The 19577-nt window shown below is 39.8% G+C and overlaps 1 protein-coding gene across 1 annotated transcript in view; it reads right to left on the reverse strand.

Annotated features, from left to right (window-relative positions):
* The window catches only part of ADCY5 (adenylate cyclase 5), a 207596-nt gene that overhangs the window by 63781 nt on the left and 124238 nt on the right, over positions 1–19577 (reverse strand). Inside the window, exon 3 of the mRNA XM_054380728.1 lies at positions 16689–16810. Within this exon, the coding sequence (XP_054236703.1) occupies positions 16689–16810 (122 nt within the window). The remainder of the gene's footprint in view (positions 1–16688; positions 16811–19577) is intronic.

Genomic DNA, 19577 nt, shown 5'->3' on the forward strand with positions numbered 1-19577 from the left:
TGAGTAAGCTGGATATATCAAGTTTGGGATGCTTCGTGCTATATATTGCTCAGGTCTTTGTCTTTAATGGTGAAAGAATGAGCTCTTCATCACTGTGTAAATTGCATCTAGTCCATTCTTCCCTTGCACCATGGATATCCAGTCAGACAATGACTATTTTCTACTCCCTACCCAAAAAGCTGCAGTAATTCTGCATGCATTTCATTCGAACTGAACTATTTCCTCACTCTCTCCACTAGCTTCCCTAGCATCCTGTCCTTTCATGATTTATTTACTCAGCATTTTGGTAAGTCAGGATTTTCCCTCTAGAAAGTCACCACATAACGAAAGCATGATATTAGTGTATAAATGTCAAAATTTAAAACATTAATGAGCAGCTATGCCTTTCCTATTGTTACATCATTTTCCCAAGGAGAGTAGGTGCCAAAATCTGCAGACTATTTCATTGACAAGCTGAGAAAAAACAAGCGACATGAGATTCTGTAGACACAATTACTGTTCATGTTTGGGAGCTTACTAGAATCAATAGTATTCAAGTGTCCATTTTCTGGGAAAACTGACTGCTGAAGGATAGGAATGTGAGACTTACTGCCCTTTTTGGAACAGTAAACATGAGCTGACTCATTGCCTCCTTGTTTCTATACTTTTAAATTAATCAAGTAGTTGTGTTTTTAAAATGTGATGAAACTGTAAAGAGAAATAGATGCAAAGCAAACAGAGAAACTTAAGTGTGCATACTTGTAATGGCCACTCTTCTCAGAAATACCAATGCAACATCAGTGGAGAACAACTTTAAAATGCAGGCATAATCCTTTGTTAGTTAGTCTGAAGGCTAAGGTGACTGGTCAAAGAAAATGGTACAGAACATTAACAGAAGAATCAACTTGTTATGTATCAATAAACAAGCCTGATAATAAAGTTAATAATAAAACACATGATGTTTTCAGTGAGAAGAGAGATTTGCCATAATTTCAGAATTAAATAAAAAGACAAAATCCTGCAGGAAAATGAACTTGTTGTCTGGTTACTGCACATTAAATTAACATTAACATTGCTCCTTAACTGATAAGAACCAGTAATGAATAGATAACCTCAACTCATGAATAAAGTTCTTCCAACTTGACCAGGGTTAGGAGTTAACATTAAAGGGTTTGTTTCCTTTTTAAGATGTGATCTACTATCACATTGCAATTGATCAGAAGCACTTGAGCTGACATCTTGGTTCCCTTTGGTGACACAGAAAACTCATGCTGCCATGGAGAAACAATGTAAATATAATGACATTCTGTACAACTAGTATCACCAGTAAACCCACTCCTCCTTAGAAGGCAGTTTAAGTGAGCTCAGTAAATGAGTGTTTCTATGCAAAAATCATCCTTGTGCATCTCTTCAGCCCCTAACATATCACCAAATAACTTTGCATATCTCCAAATACTTTGCATATGCCCAGTATTTCATAGATAGCAAGCAGTGTTAAATCTACTTGATGACAGAAGAGCATCAGAACATTTATACCACTTTTTTAAAAAAGATAACTAGCCATCAAGACACCTTGAGGCTAATCTTTGACAGCCCATCATTTGATTCTGTGATCAGTTTACTTAGCTGGCTCTATCACAACTTTTTTTCTTTATAAAAAAAAATGGACCATTACGTCTCTAACTTCTTAAGGCTACAAAGTCCTCAAACTGGCATTAAGCAATTGTTGACATGTCACTGGTGCTAGAAGAGCAACACCAGACTATTCTGCAGAGACAGCCATATGATATATTAAGAAAATATATAAAAGAGTCCAAGTTCATGTGGGAAAACCATGGCAAAGAAGGAATGTGAATCCTGGCCTCAGGAGTCCGGGGAACATCTGCACTGGATGCTGGAACAGAGAGAGTGGTGGGCAGGTCTGCCCACTGCATATGTAAGTCTTTTTAACTTCCCACTGAATCTCCCTTGATTTTTGCAATCAGTGGTTTCTTCTCATAGGGAAGAAGGCATGTAATTCTAACTTGATTTCAGAGAATTACTGTAATTGCCACCATCAGAATAATACATCCATATATAAAGAAATGGCTTTTCCCCTGCATTTTCCATTGGAAAATTTAATTTCTGTGTTAATGCACAAAGATACTTCACTAAGCCGTTTGCTTGCTGCTCTCAATATTCGCAAAATATCATCTCCAAATGAAGTTCCCATAAACAGTTATTAGTTTTCCAGTCAACTAATAACAATAAAATCAATAGAGTCTGACCAGATCTTTTATATAGCATAGAAAACCACCACAGGGACCACTTAGAATATGTTATCACAGTATCACAGTATATCAGAGGTTGGAAGGGACCTCAAGAGATCATTTGGTCTAACCCCCCTGCCAAAGCACTTAGGGTAGTCCGCACAGGAATGCATCTAGGTGGGTTTTGAAAGTCTCCAGAGAAGGAGACTTATGGGACTATGTCTCAGATCATAAAAACAAGGAAAGTTGCTGTGCCAGATCTTTCTACGTATATGCAAAATGAGCTTTATCTGATTTCTGTTCACTATGCCACTACAGTCACAGCAATTTTGACTTGAAGATTAAAACTGACATTTGAAAGGACAGGGTCAGTTCAGTTCAGAACAGTGGGTGTCACAACTTCAAAACACTTCTGTATATTAATGTGTTATACACACACCATACAACTTCAAGCAAGGAGTGAAACTGAAGACACAGCTGCTGGAGTCCCAGCATTATGGTGGTGTTTCACAAAGCTCCATGAAATGGACTTAGTGTTGTGGAGGGCATGTGCCCATCTGAAGGCTAACATAGCTGGCAATAAAATGTGGCTAACAAATCACAGTACAAAAAGTTTGGGACTTTTCCTGTAGGGGATTCAGGGAAGCGAGAGCTAAACTCACTTGCAGAACAGGAAGAAGTGTGGCTTCATGTGTAATGTCTTATATATTCTAAATGTTAACAGCAACACTACTCCTGTCCCTGTCCTGTCAGGTTTCTAAACAGAAATGCCTTGGATTAGAATAATCTGCTCTTCCAGAGAGGAGCAGGCATAGCCTGCAGTAGAGAGTTTCCAAAACAACATACCCCTGCTTTCCCTCAGGGGGCTGTACTGTAGCTGCATGAATTAAGGCAGTACAAGTTTCCAGTGTGAACAGGCCCCAAGGCTGACAAGGCAGATCCAGAGCGATGGAGAGGGGAGCGGAAGGAAACAAAGCAGGCAAACAAAACATAAACTGTAAAGATTTTGAACAAACTGGAATTCACAAGAGGTACACTAAGACAAATAGCAGCTGTGGTATTTGATGTTTGTGTAGCTGTTTTTAACGCTCCTGTAGTTCAGATATCAAGAGATGATTCTCTGTTTCAAAGTACCAAGTCACTCTCCGGAAACATGGAAATGCTTAGCACAGCAACTCTATTTCTTATATACCACAATAAACAAACTTGCAAAGGAGCTGGATTCTGAAAGCCAGTGTAAGAAAGAAAAAAGCGGGGGGGGGGGTGGGGGGGGGGTGGGGGTGGGTTTGGGAAAGCAGCAGCCTACACAGCATCAAATGCTGGTAGGTTCTGTGCTAAATAGCAGATGATTCTTACTGAATAACTGCCCTAGATTTAGCAAACAATAGAGGGAACAAAAATAGAAACCTATTTACATATTGCTGTTAATAACTTTATTTATAGTGTCACAGCTACAGCACAATAACTGCAGCCATGGCTTGACTTGAAAGCCATTCATTGTGGAAGAGTCAGACAGATACTGCTTTCTCAGTCCTTACGCAACTGAAAATAAATCCTGCTGACAACAGTCAGTTACCAGAATCCTTACAAACAGAACCAGAAAAAGTTAACAGCAATGAAAGGAAAAAGCAGAATCCCAGGATTCTGCTGGCCTCTGCCCCTCCTGGTTACTTCAGACATGCTGTGGTTAATCAAGGACCACTGAGGCTAGAAAACCCAGGAGATAAATTGTCACTTCAGTTTGAGCTTCATGATAGCAGCTTACAGGCATACTTGACTGGAATTTTTAGGGTTGGTTTGCTGGTTGGTGTTTTGTTTGGTTGGTTGGCTTTTGTTTGTTTGGGATGGGGTGGCAGAGGTGGGTTTTTAAACAAGAAATGCAGACAGGGCTCAGACTAAGTCCACAGCTACAATAAAAACAGATGTGTCCAACATTTAATAACATCCCTGACTGTAGCCAAATCTTTGCTGGGACCCCATATTCCTGCCAGCTAAAACACCACTGGCCTGTCACAAAAGACTGGCATATCAGAAATGCACACAGAAACTTGTGTCCTTGATTAGTTCATATTCTGCAAGTGCCTGCTATATAGAAGCAAATGGAATTAGAATGCAAGCAAAGAAACTCTCTTAAGACCCTTCAACTGAAAAGAGGATCTGGTTTTTCCTCCGCCTGAATCCAGTCTGGACAATGAGCTATATTGGATTGGGAACAGGGCTGCCCTCAGGACCTCCTGCTGCCACACTCATTACATATAAAACAGAGTGATTAGAGGCAGAGATAGCAAGCACCTTGCTCTGCCCTGCTGATCATAGCACGCTCCATGACATGGGGCAGTGAGATTCAAACTGCTGCTTTGGGGTTTGATTCTTTTATGTAAAAAATGAAACAGAGTTAACAAAAGAGAATACGGATGCCTTCTTTGTTTAGGGTCTCTCCTAGGAGGCATGGCCTCAAATGCCCTCTAGCACATAGGAAAACTGAATCTGGATAACCTACACTACACTAGCATGTGGGTCAAGCCCCTGTGCCCCAGGATGAACACAGCACACCTCATCACTGGTGCCTCTTCAGATCTTCACAATCTTTGTGTCTTACTTTTTGCCACCTGCAATGTAAGCTGAATTAATTAATTGCTCTGGGTTTTCATTTTAGTGAGAAGCAGAAAGATGCCCGTTTGGCATGGCAATCCAGCCGAAATGTAGCACTAATTCCCCCTGGAGATACAGTCAACAGTCACGAGAAGTCCTGAGCACAAAGAGCGCATGTGTTTGTGCACACTCCCTGCTTGTTCCTTCTGCACAATTCCTCTGCTGCACAGGCAGGACAGAGTGTTCAAGGTCTAGTTGTTAGGACGTGTCTTAGGAAGAGCCAGGCATTTCTGAGCTCTTATCAGCCTTGCTACTCAGTTGGATTAAAAAACTGTCAATCTCTGCCTCTCCATCCCCAGTCCTAACCTCCTTGGGGGGTTGACTGGTAGCAGTGGATACTTACACAAGAGTTTCTGAGTGTATAAGGCACTAAAAAATGGAAGCAGGTGTTTCTAGGCAGTGCCCATTACTCAGCAAGATGACTTAGAATTTGTTCAGTTATTAGTAATATAACAAATGTTGTCTTATATACTTAATGGAAAAATATAAAGTTGTACACCATGACAGGCAACAAAATGCAGCTTTTATGATCCTCCACTAAAAATGATCCTTGATTCTGCAGCAAAAATAACCTAAAAAGGTGAAAGAATACACAAAAGACATTTACATAAGGCACTGAATGCATATACTTAAGTGACATGTACTGATCTAATAAATACTAATGAACTCCATATTCTGCATTACGAAACTGTAGCCCTGGATGATTGTCATCAGACTCCATTTTATCATGGAAGAACTAGAAATATGAAGCATTTTCATCCTCCTGCCACCATACGGTATCCTCACAATTAGAATATCCCCCAAATCACTTAATTTCATCCTTAAATATAGTCTTAGTTTTGTACAGGTGTTCTCCAGTATTATTTCCTCTCCTCTCCTTGCCCCCACAGTTGTTTTCAGGCTTTCAGAGAAGATGCCATTTTCCATTTACTGCTTCCACCATTACATACTTCCAAAGAAAAGGAGCTCAGCAGGTAAATCATATCAGCAATTTCAAGATTTCTTGGCTTGGCAAGACATTTGCAAACCATCCAATTTCAATAATAAAATTTTGTTCAGTTTCTATCTGAAAATGACAAAAAGTACTGGATCTTAAAAACAGAGTATCATTTACCGTTTGTATTCTGCAACACAATTTTGTCTGTACGTTAGATCTGTAATGCTAAACTGATCTGCTGGTTGCTGTTCTGCAGAAGGGAAGATTCTTAAGGAAGAAAGGCAAAGACAAGGTGGGGTTTTTTTCCATTTTAATTGAAAGAAAGTAAAATTATTAAATCAAAAGGCCTCTTTTTTCTTGCCTGGAAAGAAAAAGAATCTCACAAAGGGGCTTACAGTAGTTTTGAATGCAATCCAGAACAAAAGGTTCTGGAATGAAACAGAGTAATTATACTTTTATGGATCAGCATTTGACTTCTATCAAAGCCTGATCCGAAGCTACAATTGCTCAAGTTCCCCTGAGCAGAAGCCAAAGTTTTGTTTGCTTTATTCTACAAATTGATTCTTATTAGCTCATGCTTTGGAAACAGCCATCAGCTGAAAGCAGCAGTGCATTGGTGTGCATTGCTTCTGAGACAGGAGACTCTCCACTAGAACTGCTACGGCACAGAGCCATCCACTACCAAAAACTGCATACATCTGTGTTTCATTCTCTTATTGCCTTTTCTCCAGTCATTACTAACAGTTGCTAAATTTGCCCCTTGTTTTCCAAGGTTGTTTTGGCTTTCCCAACTTTTTTGCCTACTGTCCCACCTCACAAATATCTCATCAGCTCAGCAACACACAGCTCTCATTCCCTTCATGGCCCAGGATATTACAAAACATCTTTCCAAGTTGCTGCTGCTTTCAGCACTGATGTATGGGTCTGCCAGGGCACCCAGATAACAGAAATTAAGGAGCATTAGAAGGAGTGTTGTCCTAGTAACCTATCAGCTACACATTCCTCACAATGAGTAGGCAACGGAGCCAGCGTTCTGATAATAAAGAATCATGCTTAAAGAAAACCACCCAATTTACCAACAAAACAAACACCAAAGAAATGAGCTGACATGGTGGGATCAGCAAACTGTCACTATGACAGCTCTGCTGGAAAAATTCCCCACTGCCTCACACACTTAACCTTCCTCTTCATGTGGGAGGGCAATTGTGCTTCCAGATGCTCTTTACAGCTACTAATGGTGGACATGGGGAAGGCTGTGGATGTAGTCTACCTGGACTTCAGCAAAGCCTTTGACACCGTCTGCCACAACAAGCTCCTGGCAAAGCTGGCAGCTCGTGGTTTGGACAGATGCACTCTGAAATGGGTCAAGAATTGGCTGGAGGGCCAGGCCCAGAGAGTGGTGGTGAATGGTGCCACATCCAGTTGGCAGCCAGTCACTAGTGGTGTCCCCCAGGGATCAGTGGTGGGCCCCATCCTGCTCAATATCTCAATATCTTTACTGATGGTATGGACAAGGGAATTGAGTCCATCATCAGTAAGTCTGCAGATGACACCAAGTTAGGAGTGGGTGTTGATCTGTTGGAGGGTAGGAGGGCCCTGCAGAGGGATCTTGACAGGCTGGATGGGTGGGCAGAGGCTAATGGGATGAGATTTAACAAGGCTAAGTGCAGGGTTCTACACTTTGGCCACAACAACCCCAAGCAGCGCTACAGGCTGGGGACAGAGTGGCTGGAGAGCAGCCAGGCAGAAAGGGACCTGGGGGTGCTGGTTGACAGCAGCTGAACATGAGCCAGCAGTGTGCCCAGGCAGCCAGGAGAGCCAATGGCATCCTGGCCTGGATCAGGAATAGTGTGGCCAGCAGGACAAGGGAGGTTATTCTTCCCCTGTACTCAGCCCTGGTCAGGCCACACCTTGAGTATTGTGTCCAGTTCTGGGCTCCTCAATTCAAGAGAGATGTTGAGGTACTGGAACGTGTCCAGAGAAGAGCAACGAAGCTGGTGAGGGGTCTGGGACACAAACCCTATGAGGAGAGGCTGAGGGAGCTGGGGGTGTTTAGCCTGGAGAAGAGGAGGCTCAGGGGAGACCTCATTGCTGTCTACAACTACCTGAAGGGAGGTTGTAGGCAGGTGGGGGTTAGTTTCTTCTCCCAGGCAACCAGCAGCAGAACAAGAGGACACAGTCTCAAGCTGTGCCAGGGGAGGTATAGGCTGGATGTTAGGAGGAAGTTCTTCACAGAGAGAGTGATTGCCCATTGGAATGGGCTGCCCGGGGAGGTGGCGGAGTCATCATCCCTGGAAACGTTCAAGAGAAGACTGGATGAGGCACTTAGTGCCATGGTCTAGTTGATGGATAGGGCTGGGTGATGGGTTAGACTGGTTGATCTTGGAGGTCTCTTCCAACCTGGTTGATTCTATGATTCTATAAAACAGGCATAGATCGGTGATATTACAACTGAACAAACCCATGATCATCCAACCTTCTGCACACCACTTACTGGGGAAGACCTAACAGGAGGTTAGGAGAGAATATTCTGCTGACAGTCACACAGATCCAAGTTTCACAGGAAGTCACTGTACTAGGTTTTTGGGCTTGAGGGTTGGGTCTAAAAAACTGGAGCTGAGGGAGCTGACAATTCTCCTACATATTGAAGAGATTCCTTTAGGAGTTTGACTCAGAGAGGGACATGGTTAATGGCTAAGAACACCCCTATAATTTTTCAGTGCCTTTGAGAGTCTCAGATATTTCCCAAACCCACATACAGCAACCACAGAGATCCCTGTTAGCCGTGGTGTCAGGGAAGATAAAATCTGTATTCCTGTATCTTGTTTTTTAAATCCCCCCCACTCACACACACACACATACACACACACTACTTTCCAGTTTCTGAAAAACTATTTTGAAACTTCCAGGTCCCTAGAACTGACATGATCTTACAAATTCTTATTCCACCACTTGAAACTGTATGCATCTTTCTAGGGCTACGTAATAGAGACATAAACAGACATTGAAAAAAATCTCAACTTTCTAAAAAGGGCATCTCTATCACTCCACAAGGCCAATGCCCTGCCAACGGTGTGTGCATGATGAAATTAATCTGTTTGGTCTTTTGCCTCCTTTGCTGTTTTGTGCAAGTCTGTTGCTTCTCATTTCTGTTAGTTCTGTTTCAGAAGTTACCAGTTCTTAGCCTGGTTTCTTATAAAAACATAATTTCTGGAATTATGCAGTGTGCATACTTAGTACCAGTATCTCCCTAACTTTTTATCACTTAATATCATGCAAAATTAATAGAAAAGAGGAAGTCAAAAAAATATGTTATGGCTTTCAGTTACTGGAGGACATAGACTCAAGCTAGCAATGCATTAACTTGAGTCACAGGATACCAGATCACTTGAGAGCTCTTTCCACTAATTGGTTTCAGCTTTTGTCTCTTCTTCATTTATCTAGTGTCAAAATTATATATAAACCCATAAGAACAGATGCACAAATTAGCAGCAATTGTTCAGGGATATAAATATAGTATAAGACAAGAGAAGTTAATCCATCCCAATCCAAAACTCTGCCTCTGTTTTACAGCATCTGTGAGAGAGCTTTAAATAGTTTTACAAAGTTCAGTGCATTACAGAATAAAAAGTTTAACTGATTTTTGCTTTTAAGTCATTCTAGTTTAAGGAGGGAGCAAAAAAGCGGGATAATTTTAACAAGAGCCTTTTCAAATGTTACATAAACTCAATGTTCTTAAAACCACTTTGCATGTTAACAACATGACAAAGCAATTCATTAACTGAAATTTAAGCAAGTTTGTACAAGTAGGTCATTAAAAAAGGAAAGTTTTGGTCTAAGAAGACTCAATTTTTCTTCTTAAAGTTAATCCAGAATAGAGAAGACTGGGGAGGGATTAGTTTAACGTATTTTGATCCATTTTTTTTACTATAAATTTGATATATTTGTTTTTACTATCAGGCCAATCAGCAATAAGACTTTAGTTTTAAAGAAATAATAATTTGGTTTTATTACTATTGAAGAAAAAAGAAAATCCTAATAAACATAATGAATTACTATGGTGCTCTGTAAACTTCTTCATGCACCTTCATTATTCTCCCCAAATTACTATTCACAGTATTTCATCATTAAAACATCTAACAGTCCTCAATCCATCACCTTGTGAACTTAACAGACCCTTGTGTAAACTCAGAATAGCAGGGTGTGAATTATACATCACAGGCCCTTCCTAATTGCTGGTGGCTGCAGATCTGCAGTCACCTAGCTTGCCACACTTCTGAGATGTTATCTTTATTACAATACACATGTTTATGTAGTGCACCCAGCAGGATGCCTTGCAGCCAGTTATTTATCTGTTTTGCTCTTCGGAGGGTACAAGGCTTTCTCATGGCCCTGAAGACACCAGGAGTTCCCAGTAGGGTCCAAGATCACAACATGTCCTCAGTTCAAAAGGAAAGCTCTACAGACAGCCAAATACTTAACCAAGTTGGCATGCCAATACTTAACCAAGGGTGCTGTGCACATGTACAAAGAGGAAGATTTGATAAAATATATATACCTGACCTATTCTTTGGCTTAAAAGCTTTCAAGACTGAACCATCAGAACATATATATTCAAAGAGGGTGTGATCTTGGGTTGAAACACCTGCTTTAATATTAACGTCCTAATTTATTGCACAGCTTTGATGTCAAGTTCAGGTGCAACAATGGCTGCAAAATAACTGAATCCCTTTACATGTGGATTTTAGCTTGAATGCCTTTCTCCAAAAGACACTTATTTTTCCTCTCAAATCCAACAAATTGGCTAAGAAGAGTCAAGCGATTAGTGGTAGTAAGAGCAGAGTAAGTCCCCTTCAGCCATGCGTGAAACCTATTTCAGCACTTCATAAAAATTATTGGCAATTTAAAAATAAAGAAATAATTTTGATCTCTGGAAAATTAAAAAGCCAAGATTCACTCTCAGGTGAAGTTCCCAGGAGCTGGCTCTTGACAGGGAAACAGAAAAGCTCCCATGTAGGTAAAATTCACCGCTGTCATTTGGGGAAAGGTGTGGGAAGGCTGATCGTTTCCTTCCTACACACTTTTCTCAGCCTACAGCCACAATCAGAAGTTATGGCAATTAAATGTTGGGGGCCCCTAAACCCATGTGAAACCCACACTTTCCCCCCACCCACCTGCAAAAATAACCTTCTTGTAACTTACTTGTAGGCATATGCCTCGAATGAAGAAAAGAAGGCAGAGTCTTGCTAAGATTCGATGCTGAGAAACAATGAATCATCCCATGAATGCATTTGGGGAGGAGATTGAAGCTCACAGACTTTCAGACGGAACAGCACTAGGAAGCAATACATGGATAAAACCTGTTCTTGGGCTTCCTCCTGCTATTCCTCTTCTTCAAACATAAGCCATCAATTTTTGTTGTGCCAGCCCCCCAAAAGGGGGGAAGATAAGAAATGAGATATATTATACAGTAAATACTAAAACCAGATACTGCTCCTGTCTTTTCCAGGAAATGAGCATTCCACAAAAATTAAAGCTACATAAATTTTGGCTGAGACAAGAGATTTGGGGAATCGTTGAAAATATCCATGGAAGAACTATCAGAAATTAATATACACCATACTGTGAAATTAAACTGGTTGCTGCTTACCTTCAATAACCTCTTCAAAAAGCCTGAAAGCAGAATAAGGATGAGCTCCTAACAAAACCAGGCCACTGGCATAACTACCTCCAAAGAAAACGCTCAGCCTGACCTGGGCTTGATAGGATATGCCTCATTATAAACCTACTTAGCATTTCAAAAGGCACAGTTAGCAAACCAGAAAAAACAGCCTCATGCCTATACTCAACCACAAGAACATACCATTAAGCAGCACTCTGCTTTGACAAGGCACAGCACAGCACTAATATGTCCAGTTAACACCAATATCCTGGGAGCTGCGATCAGAGCTCGGCTTTGTACTATATATATTGGTAAGTATTTTAGCATAAAGAAACATTAAGACAAGATGTCCTGTGTGTGAAGACAGTGAGAGGAGGGAGAAAGAAGATACTTGCTTGGTTGAAATTTTCACAAATTTTGTAGAATAAAATTACATAGAACCTAAGAATTTAACACACTTCATAAGCAACAAATTAATCATCATAATGCCTGTAAGTCAAAGAGGTTAAGTTGACATGGCTGGTCTGAGTATACTGATGCTCAGGCAAATTGCAACTATTTGGTCATTTTTAAGGGGAAATTTTTTGCAGTTAGAATGTAATTAAATCAAAAAAGTAGTTAACAATGGTCTTTGTTTACAAAGCTGAAAGCGAATGGACTGCTTCATTTCTGTAAATGGTTTAGTTCAAGTTGTCAAGATATTTAAAACCCCTGAAATAGGTTAATGTTGAGTACATGATTCATAAGAATTTTGTGAAGGGGAGAGAAGAGGAAACTGTCACTTTCACTGTGCTTGGATGCCAGCCCTAAAATAAGCTTCTTGAAACAGTTCATCAAAAGAATTTCAATGACAAAGCCAACCTTTATCCCTTTACACAGGACTTCAAACCTCTTTTTATAGCACAGAGATTACTATATTTGGCCAAACCTAGAGAACATTAAAGCCATTATCACTGCACTGTGATACTATAAATAGCAATACTAATGTACAACATTTAAAATTCTGCCTGGGAAGCATGATAGATAAACAATATTATCTATGTGTATTTTAGGATTTGTCTATCAGACACAACCTCATTCATGATAACACAAACCAATTTAGTTACATAACTAACCTTGTTGTTTACCCAAAATTACTTGCATTGCCTTGGGAACTCCTTTCCTGATTGCATTTGACAATAGACTTTATATTTAACACACACACACACACGCACGCATATGTGGGAAAGGTCAAATCACACTCTGAGGTTCTGGATTTGGCAAAGTTAAAACTCTCATTCAATAAATTTGGACAGGAAATGGTTTCATTCTCTGTTAAAAGGTTCTGTTCATTTGCATCAGAAAAGAGTCTATTAACTCTAAACCTCTTCATCTTAGTTTCATCATCACCCTAAATAATTCAGAAACAAATTTTCCTGCAAAAAATTAACAGGAAATTATATTTTTGTTATGGATAAGTTAGTTTCTGAACTTTACTTTCCATAACAATAAGCAGGAGATTATGAACTCATTCACAGGAAATCCTGACAGGGCTCTAAAAAGATTTTCTTCTACACATTCAGGTCAGAAAGACCACTGTATTTTGCATAAAAACATAACATTTACCCCAACAGAGAAACAGCCCACCCCCTGAGAGAAGTTTAACACAGTAAGCAATATCATGGCAGAACTGCCCCTTGTTAAAGGATCATGGCTGTGTTTTACAGAGCTACTACTGGCACCTGAAAAAGAAGTAACTTCTGCATAAGTTTCAGCCTGATTTCTTTTTCTCTTAAAAGAAAGAGAAAAAAGTGTGTAACCACTAAAATAACCCCAAAAACAAACAAACAAAAAACCCCAAGGCAGCATGTAACCTAGTAGCTAAAACGAAGCATACCACAGCAGAACTGCTCATTTAAAGACCAATCAATTTAAAACAGGAAACCCCCTCCCCAAACATGGTAACTTCACATAATTTTATAATAACGTTTTCTGCTGGTAGAGTGGTTTAGGTTTGTTTTTTAATTAAAATTACAGATGGTCCCAAAAGCCCAGAACAAATCATCCCTGCAAGTTAAAACATGGAATCTTATCTGGAACTGAATATAGTAAATCACTTCTCCCCCACAAAATGTCAAACCAGGCTAAGTGCAAGAGGCTGTGCTCCTAAATCCAGCTGGGAAGGAAATGTCCAGTGTCAGTGAGGCTCATTATTTTCATGTTGACTGCAAAATCAGCAAGCAGCCCCACTTTGAAGATCCAGTAAAAACACAGATCTGAAGCTCCAAGTGTGACAATGGTAATCAAACTTTTAAATCAATAGCTAATGAAAATTCCTATCCATTATAGTTTCATTTATAATACACCTTTTTAACTGATCTGGGAGAGTAGGCAAAGGGAATCACTGGATACAACTGATGTAGGAGGGAAGCCTGCACCTCTATGCTGACACACAGAGCTTTCCACTTCTACAAACTGTGGAGGAAATGTTCCTGCTCATAAATCATCAACAGGAAGACAGATTCAATGGCTGGGCACAGAACCCTTGCACCGACTTCACATACTTCTCAATTGCCTTGACACAATAACCTTTATCTCATAAAAACTTGGATCTTATGACATTTTTGAATAGTGACTAAAACAAAACAAAATTGCTAAGAGTGTTCTCCTCTCAAAAGCCTTCCCTTGAGCATTTCCCCATGAAAAGTAAAGAGCATGCTTGTTTTTATCCAGCCATTTCATTAATCCACATCAAGAGACTATTCCCCCCCACCAGTGTGTTTCTGTGCGCACATAAATGCTTCTACATCATTGGCAGTCATTCCCACTAGAGGTGGTTTCAGTGCACCCAGGCAAGAGCAAAGGCTCCATGCTGAACTCCTAGTGTGAAATGAGTCATTTGTTCCAAATCATGTTTCCTTTTTTCAATATTCATACTTAGTTATTCATTTCCCTAAAGTACATGAAGATGAGATGTTCCTAAATTACTTTCCATTTGCTCTCAGTACATACACAGTCTTACTCCTATTTCTTATCTCACTTTTCCATGGGCTCAGTGGGCTTTGATTTAGGGCCTAGTAGAAACAAAGCCCATACTTTGAGGAAGATGCCATTGAAATTGTTTCCCTTTGCAAGATCTTTTGAGATCTTCGCCTCCCTTCACTTGGCAACAGTCAGTACCTGTAAGGGCTTGATTCCTAAACACTCATACCACGATGAACACCATTGAAGTTACTTTTAGGCTGCAGAAGTGTTTGTATTACTCAGTAAATATGCAAGATGAGAAAATTAAATGTGTGTAAGCTTTCTGCTAGCTACCCATCAGGATGATCTCAGGAACTGATTGGTGTTTATACCCATTTATGTAAACAGACTTCACCTTTTATATTACTTCCCAGCCATAACTGAAAATCACAGCAAACTGTTTTCTCTCTCTATACTCTGGGTCATGCATAATTTTTTTGTTTTACCTTTTGAGATCTCCATGTCTTCATAGCAGCCATTATATTTGTACTATTTTTTCCAGTCACAACCTTTCCATCAGATTCCCTTCTCCCTTTAAAATTGTTGATTTGCAAATTCAGTTTATTACTGTTTACTTAGTAGTATAGTTAAACTTAAATTATTGCCCTAAAGAGATAATCACCTTTACTAAGTTTTGACTGTATTGAACAATTTTCAAAGCTGCAAATAATGAAGTATGGAAACTGATGTGAAAGACTGTAATACCATACTGACGAATCTCATGTCATAGCTGACATGAATGTCAAGCTGACCATTGAGCACTGGAATAAAGTAATTTCTCTGTTGAGAAAATTCACAAACAACATCTATCAAAAAAAATGTACACGCCTTCTTGAACAAGCTCGGTGCCATTAAGGGAAAAATGAACTTAATCTAATGTACTGTAGCACATATACTCTGCTGAGGGCACTCTGTATGTCTTCTTCTGCTCACTTTCATCACCATATGTGTATTATTTATTTTTCATCACTGAACCATTATTGTCTTTCACATCTGATAATTTTTTTCTTCAGTATTGATAGTGGATCTTCATCTGTTTACTTAGTCATGATCAAAAATATGAGGCCTTGAACAGAAGTCCATCAGAGTAAGCAGATAGATTTGCCCTGATTTTAGTGAGCCATCTCTTCCTAGTAGTCTGCTTGCACATTACCTCTCCCTGCAACCCTCAGTGCTAAGGAAATGTCTTTAAAGGCTTCAGAATTTCATGTGACTTTCACTGCATCAACTATTGGAGATTATGAAGGGCACAGTATATTAGAGATCTACTTTTATTTGTTGATCATCAGGTATCAGAAAATGTAATTCACCAACATACATAAGAGAGAAGGCTATGCAAGCAGGAAAATCTCATCAGAAGTAGAGATGGAGAGAAGAAGAAGGGAAGCTTTCTTTGACTCAGTAAAAACATTTATAGACTCACAGAGCTGTTACACAATTCCAGAATTTGGCTTAGAAGAGAGATAAGTGATCCTCAAAGAGGTCAGGTACAACAGTGGAGGTAAAATGCATCAAGATTAAGTTAAATTTAACTTTGCAACTGCAGCCTGTAAAGATATCCAACTAAAGACTGTATCACCTCTTTCCCTGGGAAGTGGACAGTGGAACATGGTAATGTTCAGAAATTTATGGGGCTGGACTACTCCAGCAACACAGACTGGGTCTGATTTTGCATAACTTGTCAAAGATTGGATATCAATTTATTTGGCTCATTGAGGCATACCAAGGAGCAACAAATCACTGGGTGATTGAGCAGGTGCCAAGGGTTGCCACTAATGAATTCTTCTGTAATTTCAGATTGGCAGAGACCACACCATGTGAATTTTAACTCTGCAATTCACTCCATGACAATCTTTAACTTTTATCCCCACCATGGCTTATCAGAAGAGAGTGTGTAACTGTCCAAATATAACTACACCCAAATTTATCACCTCAAAATCACTGAGACTCATTCTAGGAAAGGGGGAAAAAAATCTAAAGAACAAGATCAGTTAAATTTGCTTGTCAAAGGAAGATGTTGCAGGAATGTGGCAATCCCCCTCCCATCCTATAAACAGACTTTCAAAAGTCAACTGGTGACACTTTAGAGACTTTACACTTGTTTTGGATTATGTGTCATAGACAACTTCGTCTCTTGGTATTAAGTGCCAAGCACTGGGGAGGGTCCCTCCTCTCCCAGAGCTGGGAGATGAGCTGCTGTGCTTACCTGACGTTGTCATGCTTCTGGATGTAGATCTTATGAAACATCATATCTTCCTGTTTGGCATTAATGTCAGCTTTCATCTCCATGGCAACATGTCGAGGAAGTACAGATAGCAGGAGACGCTCCTGTGGAGTCAGACAGATGAACCAATTAAAACACCTGCTGCCCAGTTAACAAACACACTTTGTTCCTTACTGGGGAGAAATGAGTCATCAGTTTGGTGAGAGATGAGTACAACCAAGTGAAATGGTCTCCATAAACCCAGTAGCTGATCTCCTAACAAGTCATATGCAATTCTGTCCCAACTACTTAATAACAATTCAGTGATATTAGAAAAAAAGCTTGGATTTTTCATCCCTGCTGCACTGGGCCTTATAATTCATAGTTGGTAAATTCTTGCAAATGAAGGAGCCACACAACTCAAAAAGTGCCTGTACATCATTCTTGGAAGGACTCTCACAAATTATACTGTCTGATCTCCTACACATGCTCTCCACATCACCATGAAGTCCTCTATCACATAACACCAGAGTTCTGATACCAAACACCCTGAGGCAACACTTACAATTCCTTCATTTCCTATCTTATCATCTACGCATATTACTCTAACAGGCTCAATCCTGTCCTTAGCAGCTAAAAAGTCAATAGGAACACCCCAATAAAACTACCATGGAAAGTTAGCCCAAGTACACAATGCAGTATTACACTTCTACATTTAAAACTGCTATTTGTGCCTAATTGCATGAAGACATGTATACCATCACTCACCTACAAGAGTATTTTCAATAATCACCTCTATTATCAACAGCTCTCATCTCTTCACCCTCACCTGGCACTCTTATTTACTGATAATAGCATTAGTGTGACTTTCATAACATTATTTTGCAAGCTGTTCCATACATAGTTTTGCATGCTAAGCAAAAATCAGTGACATGATAAAATGATGACTTTATAGTAATTTCCCCCAAAACTCACACAAAAACCTCTCTTTGTTATTACTCTAAATTTGGTTGCAATTTCATGCAGAAGCTATAGAGTTTAAATCCGCAGGTAATATGTGCTCCAGGGATGCATTGGTGTACTTCAGGAATCACACCTGAGAAATTCTGCCTATACCTTCATTTTATTCTCACTTCCATCCTTTGCAGTTCAAAACACGTTGCTATAGCTGAAGAAGGTGGGGAGCATCTCTTCTGGGATCAGCTCCACTGTGGTCCAAGCTGCAGGCAGTGCTCTGGAATAGCTGAAGAATCCTAAAAGCTTGTGCCACTCCCATCTTTATTTTTCTTTACCTGCAGTGAGCAGAGGGAAGAAAAGGGCCTTCCTTCCTGACCACACAGACACAATGTGGCATAAATGAAGGTCCCTAACCTGATCTAACAGCTCATTAATTCTCAACACAGTGAACAGTAGGACTCAAATGCAGTTCTGACTCAGAGAGGTCAGCAGTCCTCCAATCCTACTAATTACTCACGTCACCAAACCTCTTGCCCATACGACAGTTTTAGTTAAATCTAATTCCTAGATTTAACTGAAAGTTCCCCATTTATTTCTTCCTCCAAGGAGAGAGGGGAACTTTAGGGGAACCAGAGGAAGATGAATTCACTGGAAATCTGCTTAGCATGCACCAAGAGGTTTTATAGTCTGCAGCACTGTCCAGTGTTTTCTTTTTTATTCTCTTTCTCTTCACTGTATACCATAAAGAGATTACTTCTTGCCTCCAGTCGCTGAAGAGGTAGCAGTAACACAGAAGAAGATGTGTTGGGAGAGATTTCTGTCTGCTCTGCTCAAAACTGCAGCAGGCCCGATAAGAAACCCTCTTTCAAAGTACTCTCACCTTCCCTAGCATACTGTAGGTGTTAACAGTTACATATCCACATTTTTTTCATAAAAAGATCATGAATCAGGCACGTGTCCTTAGGCTTCTGTTAGCTGTTGACATACTCCTTGAGTGCAAAAGCACAACACATTATAATGCTCTCAGAGTAACTAGTGTATACACTGTTGTCATTTGCATATTATAACAAGCATCCTCAAATGTGTGAAAACTGCTATTTTACATATGATTTTATGTCCTCTAAATAACTCAGAGCTTAATGGGAACTTCAGGGGCACCCACAGGTTTGATGCATTCCTTGTAGGCACACAACAGACAGATGCGTTTTTTTCTTTTACTTGCTTGTTAAATAGGGACACATTCAGGGGACTGAGCATCTCTTACTAGTACTCCAAGAGATATTCACATAAATTTCTGGGCAACTTTTCTTTGAAAGCCACCTGCCCTGCACTTTCTGGCAGCACAAGCACTTGACAGAATAAATCGTCAATATTTTCAAGACACTTGAGATCTCCAGGAGATGACCTAACACTGCCCCTGTTGGGGAGTAAGATAGGCTTGTCAGGCAAAATAAATACCTGAAATACAATGGCCCTTCATGTAGCAACTAATTTGGAAGTTGAGCCATGTTATAAGGTTGGATATTTCCTTTATTCTGTTTGTTTGGAGCATCATGATCACTGAAAATAACTAACAGAAAGGTCTGTAACAAGTGCCTTTGTAAAGCACCAACCATGCTAAAAGACCTTCAAAACAACAACATCTATATGTTTTATTTCAAATGAAGCACAGAAATTAAAGTCTCCACTAGAATACAATTTTCATTTTGCTATAATGACTATAAAGTACTGCAGTTCTCACTGTAAAATCACTTATTATGCATCAGTGAGGTGACTGAGGCTGCTGTTTTACAAGTATAACAAGGCAGCATTCTGACCTGATAAAACAACAACAAAAAAAAAAAAAAGGCAAGACCAAATTCATATATACTTCCCACTTCAAAACAACATGCAAGTATAGTTCCACTGAATTATACATTAAACAAATGCACTGCG

Source organism: Indicator indicator, chromosome 5 (assembly GCF_027791375.1).
Source record: "Indicator indicator isolate 239-I01 chromosome 5, UM_Iind_1.1, whole genome shotgun sequence".
Taxonomy (NCBI): Eukaryota; Metazoa; Chordata; class Aves; order Piciformes; family Indicatoridae; genus Indicator; species Indicator indicator.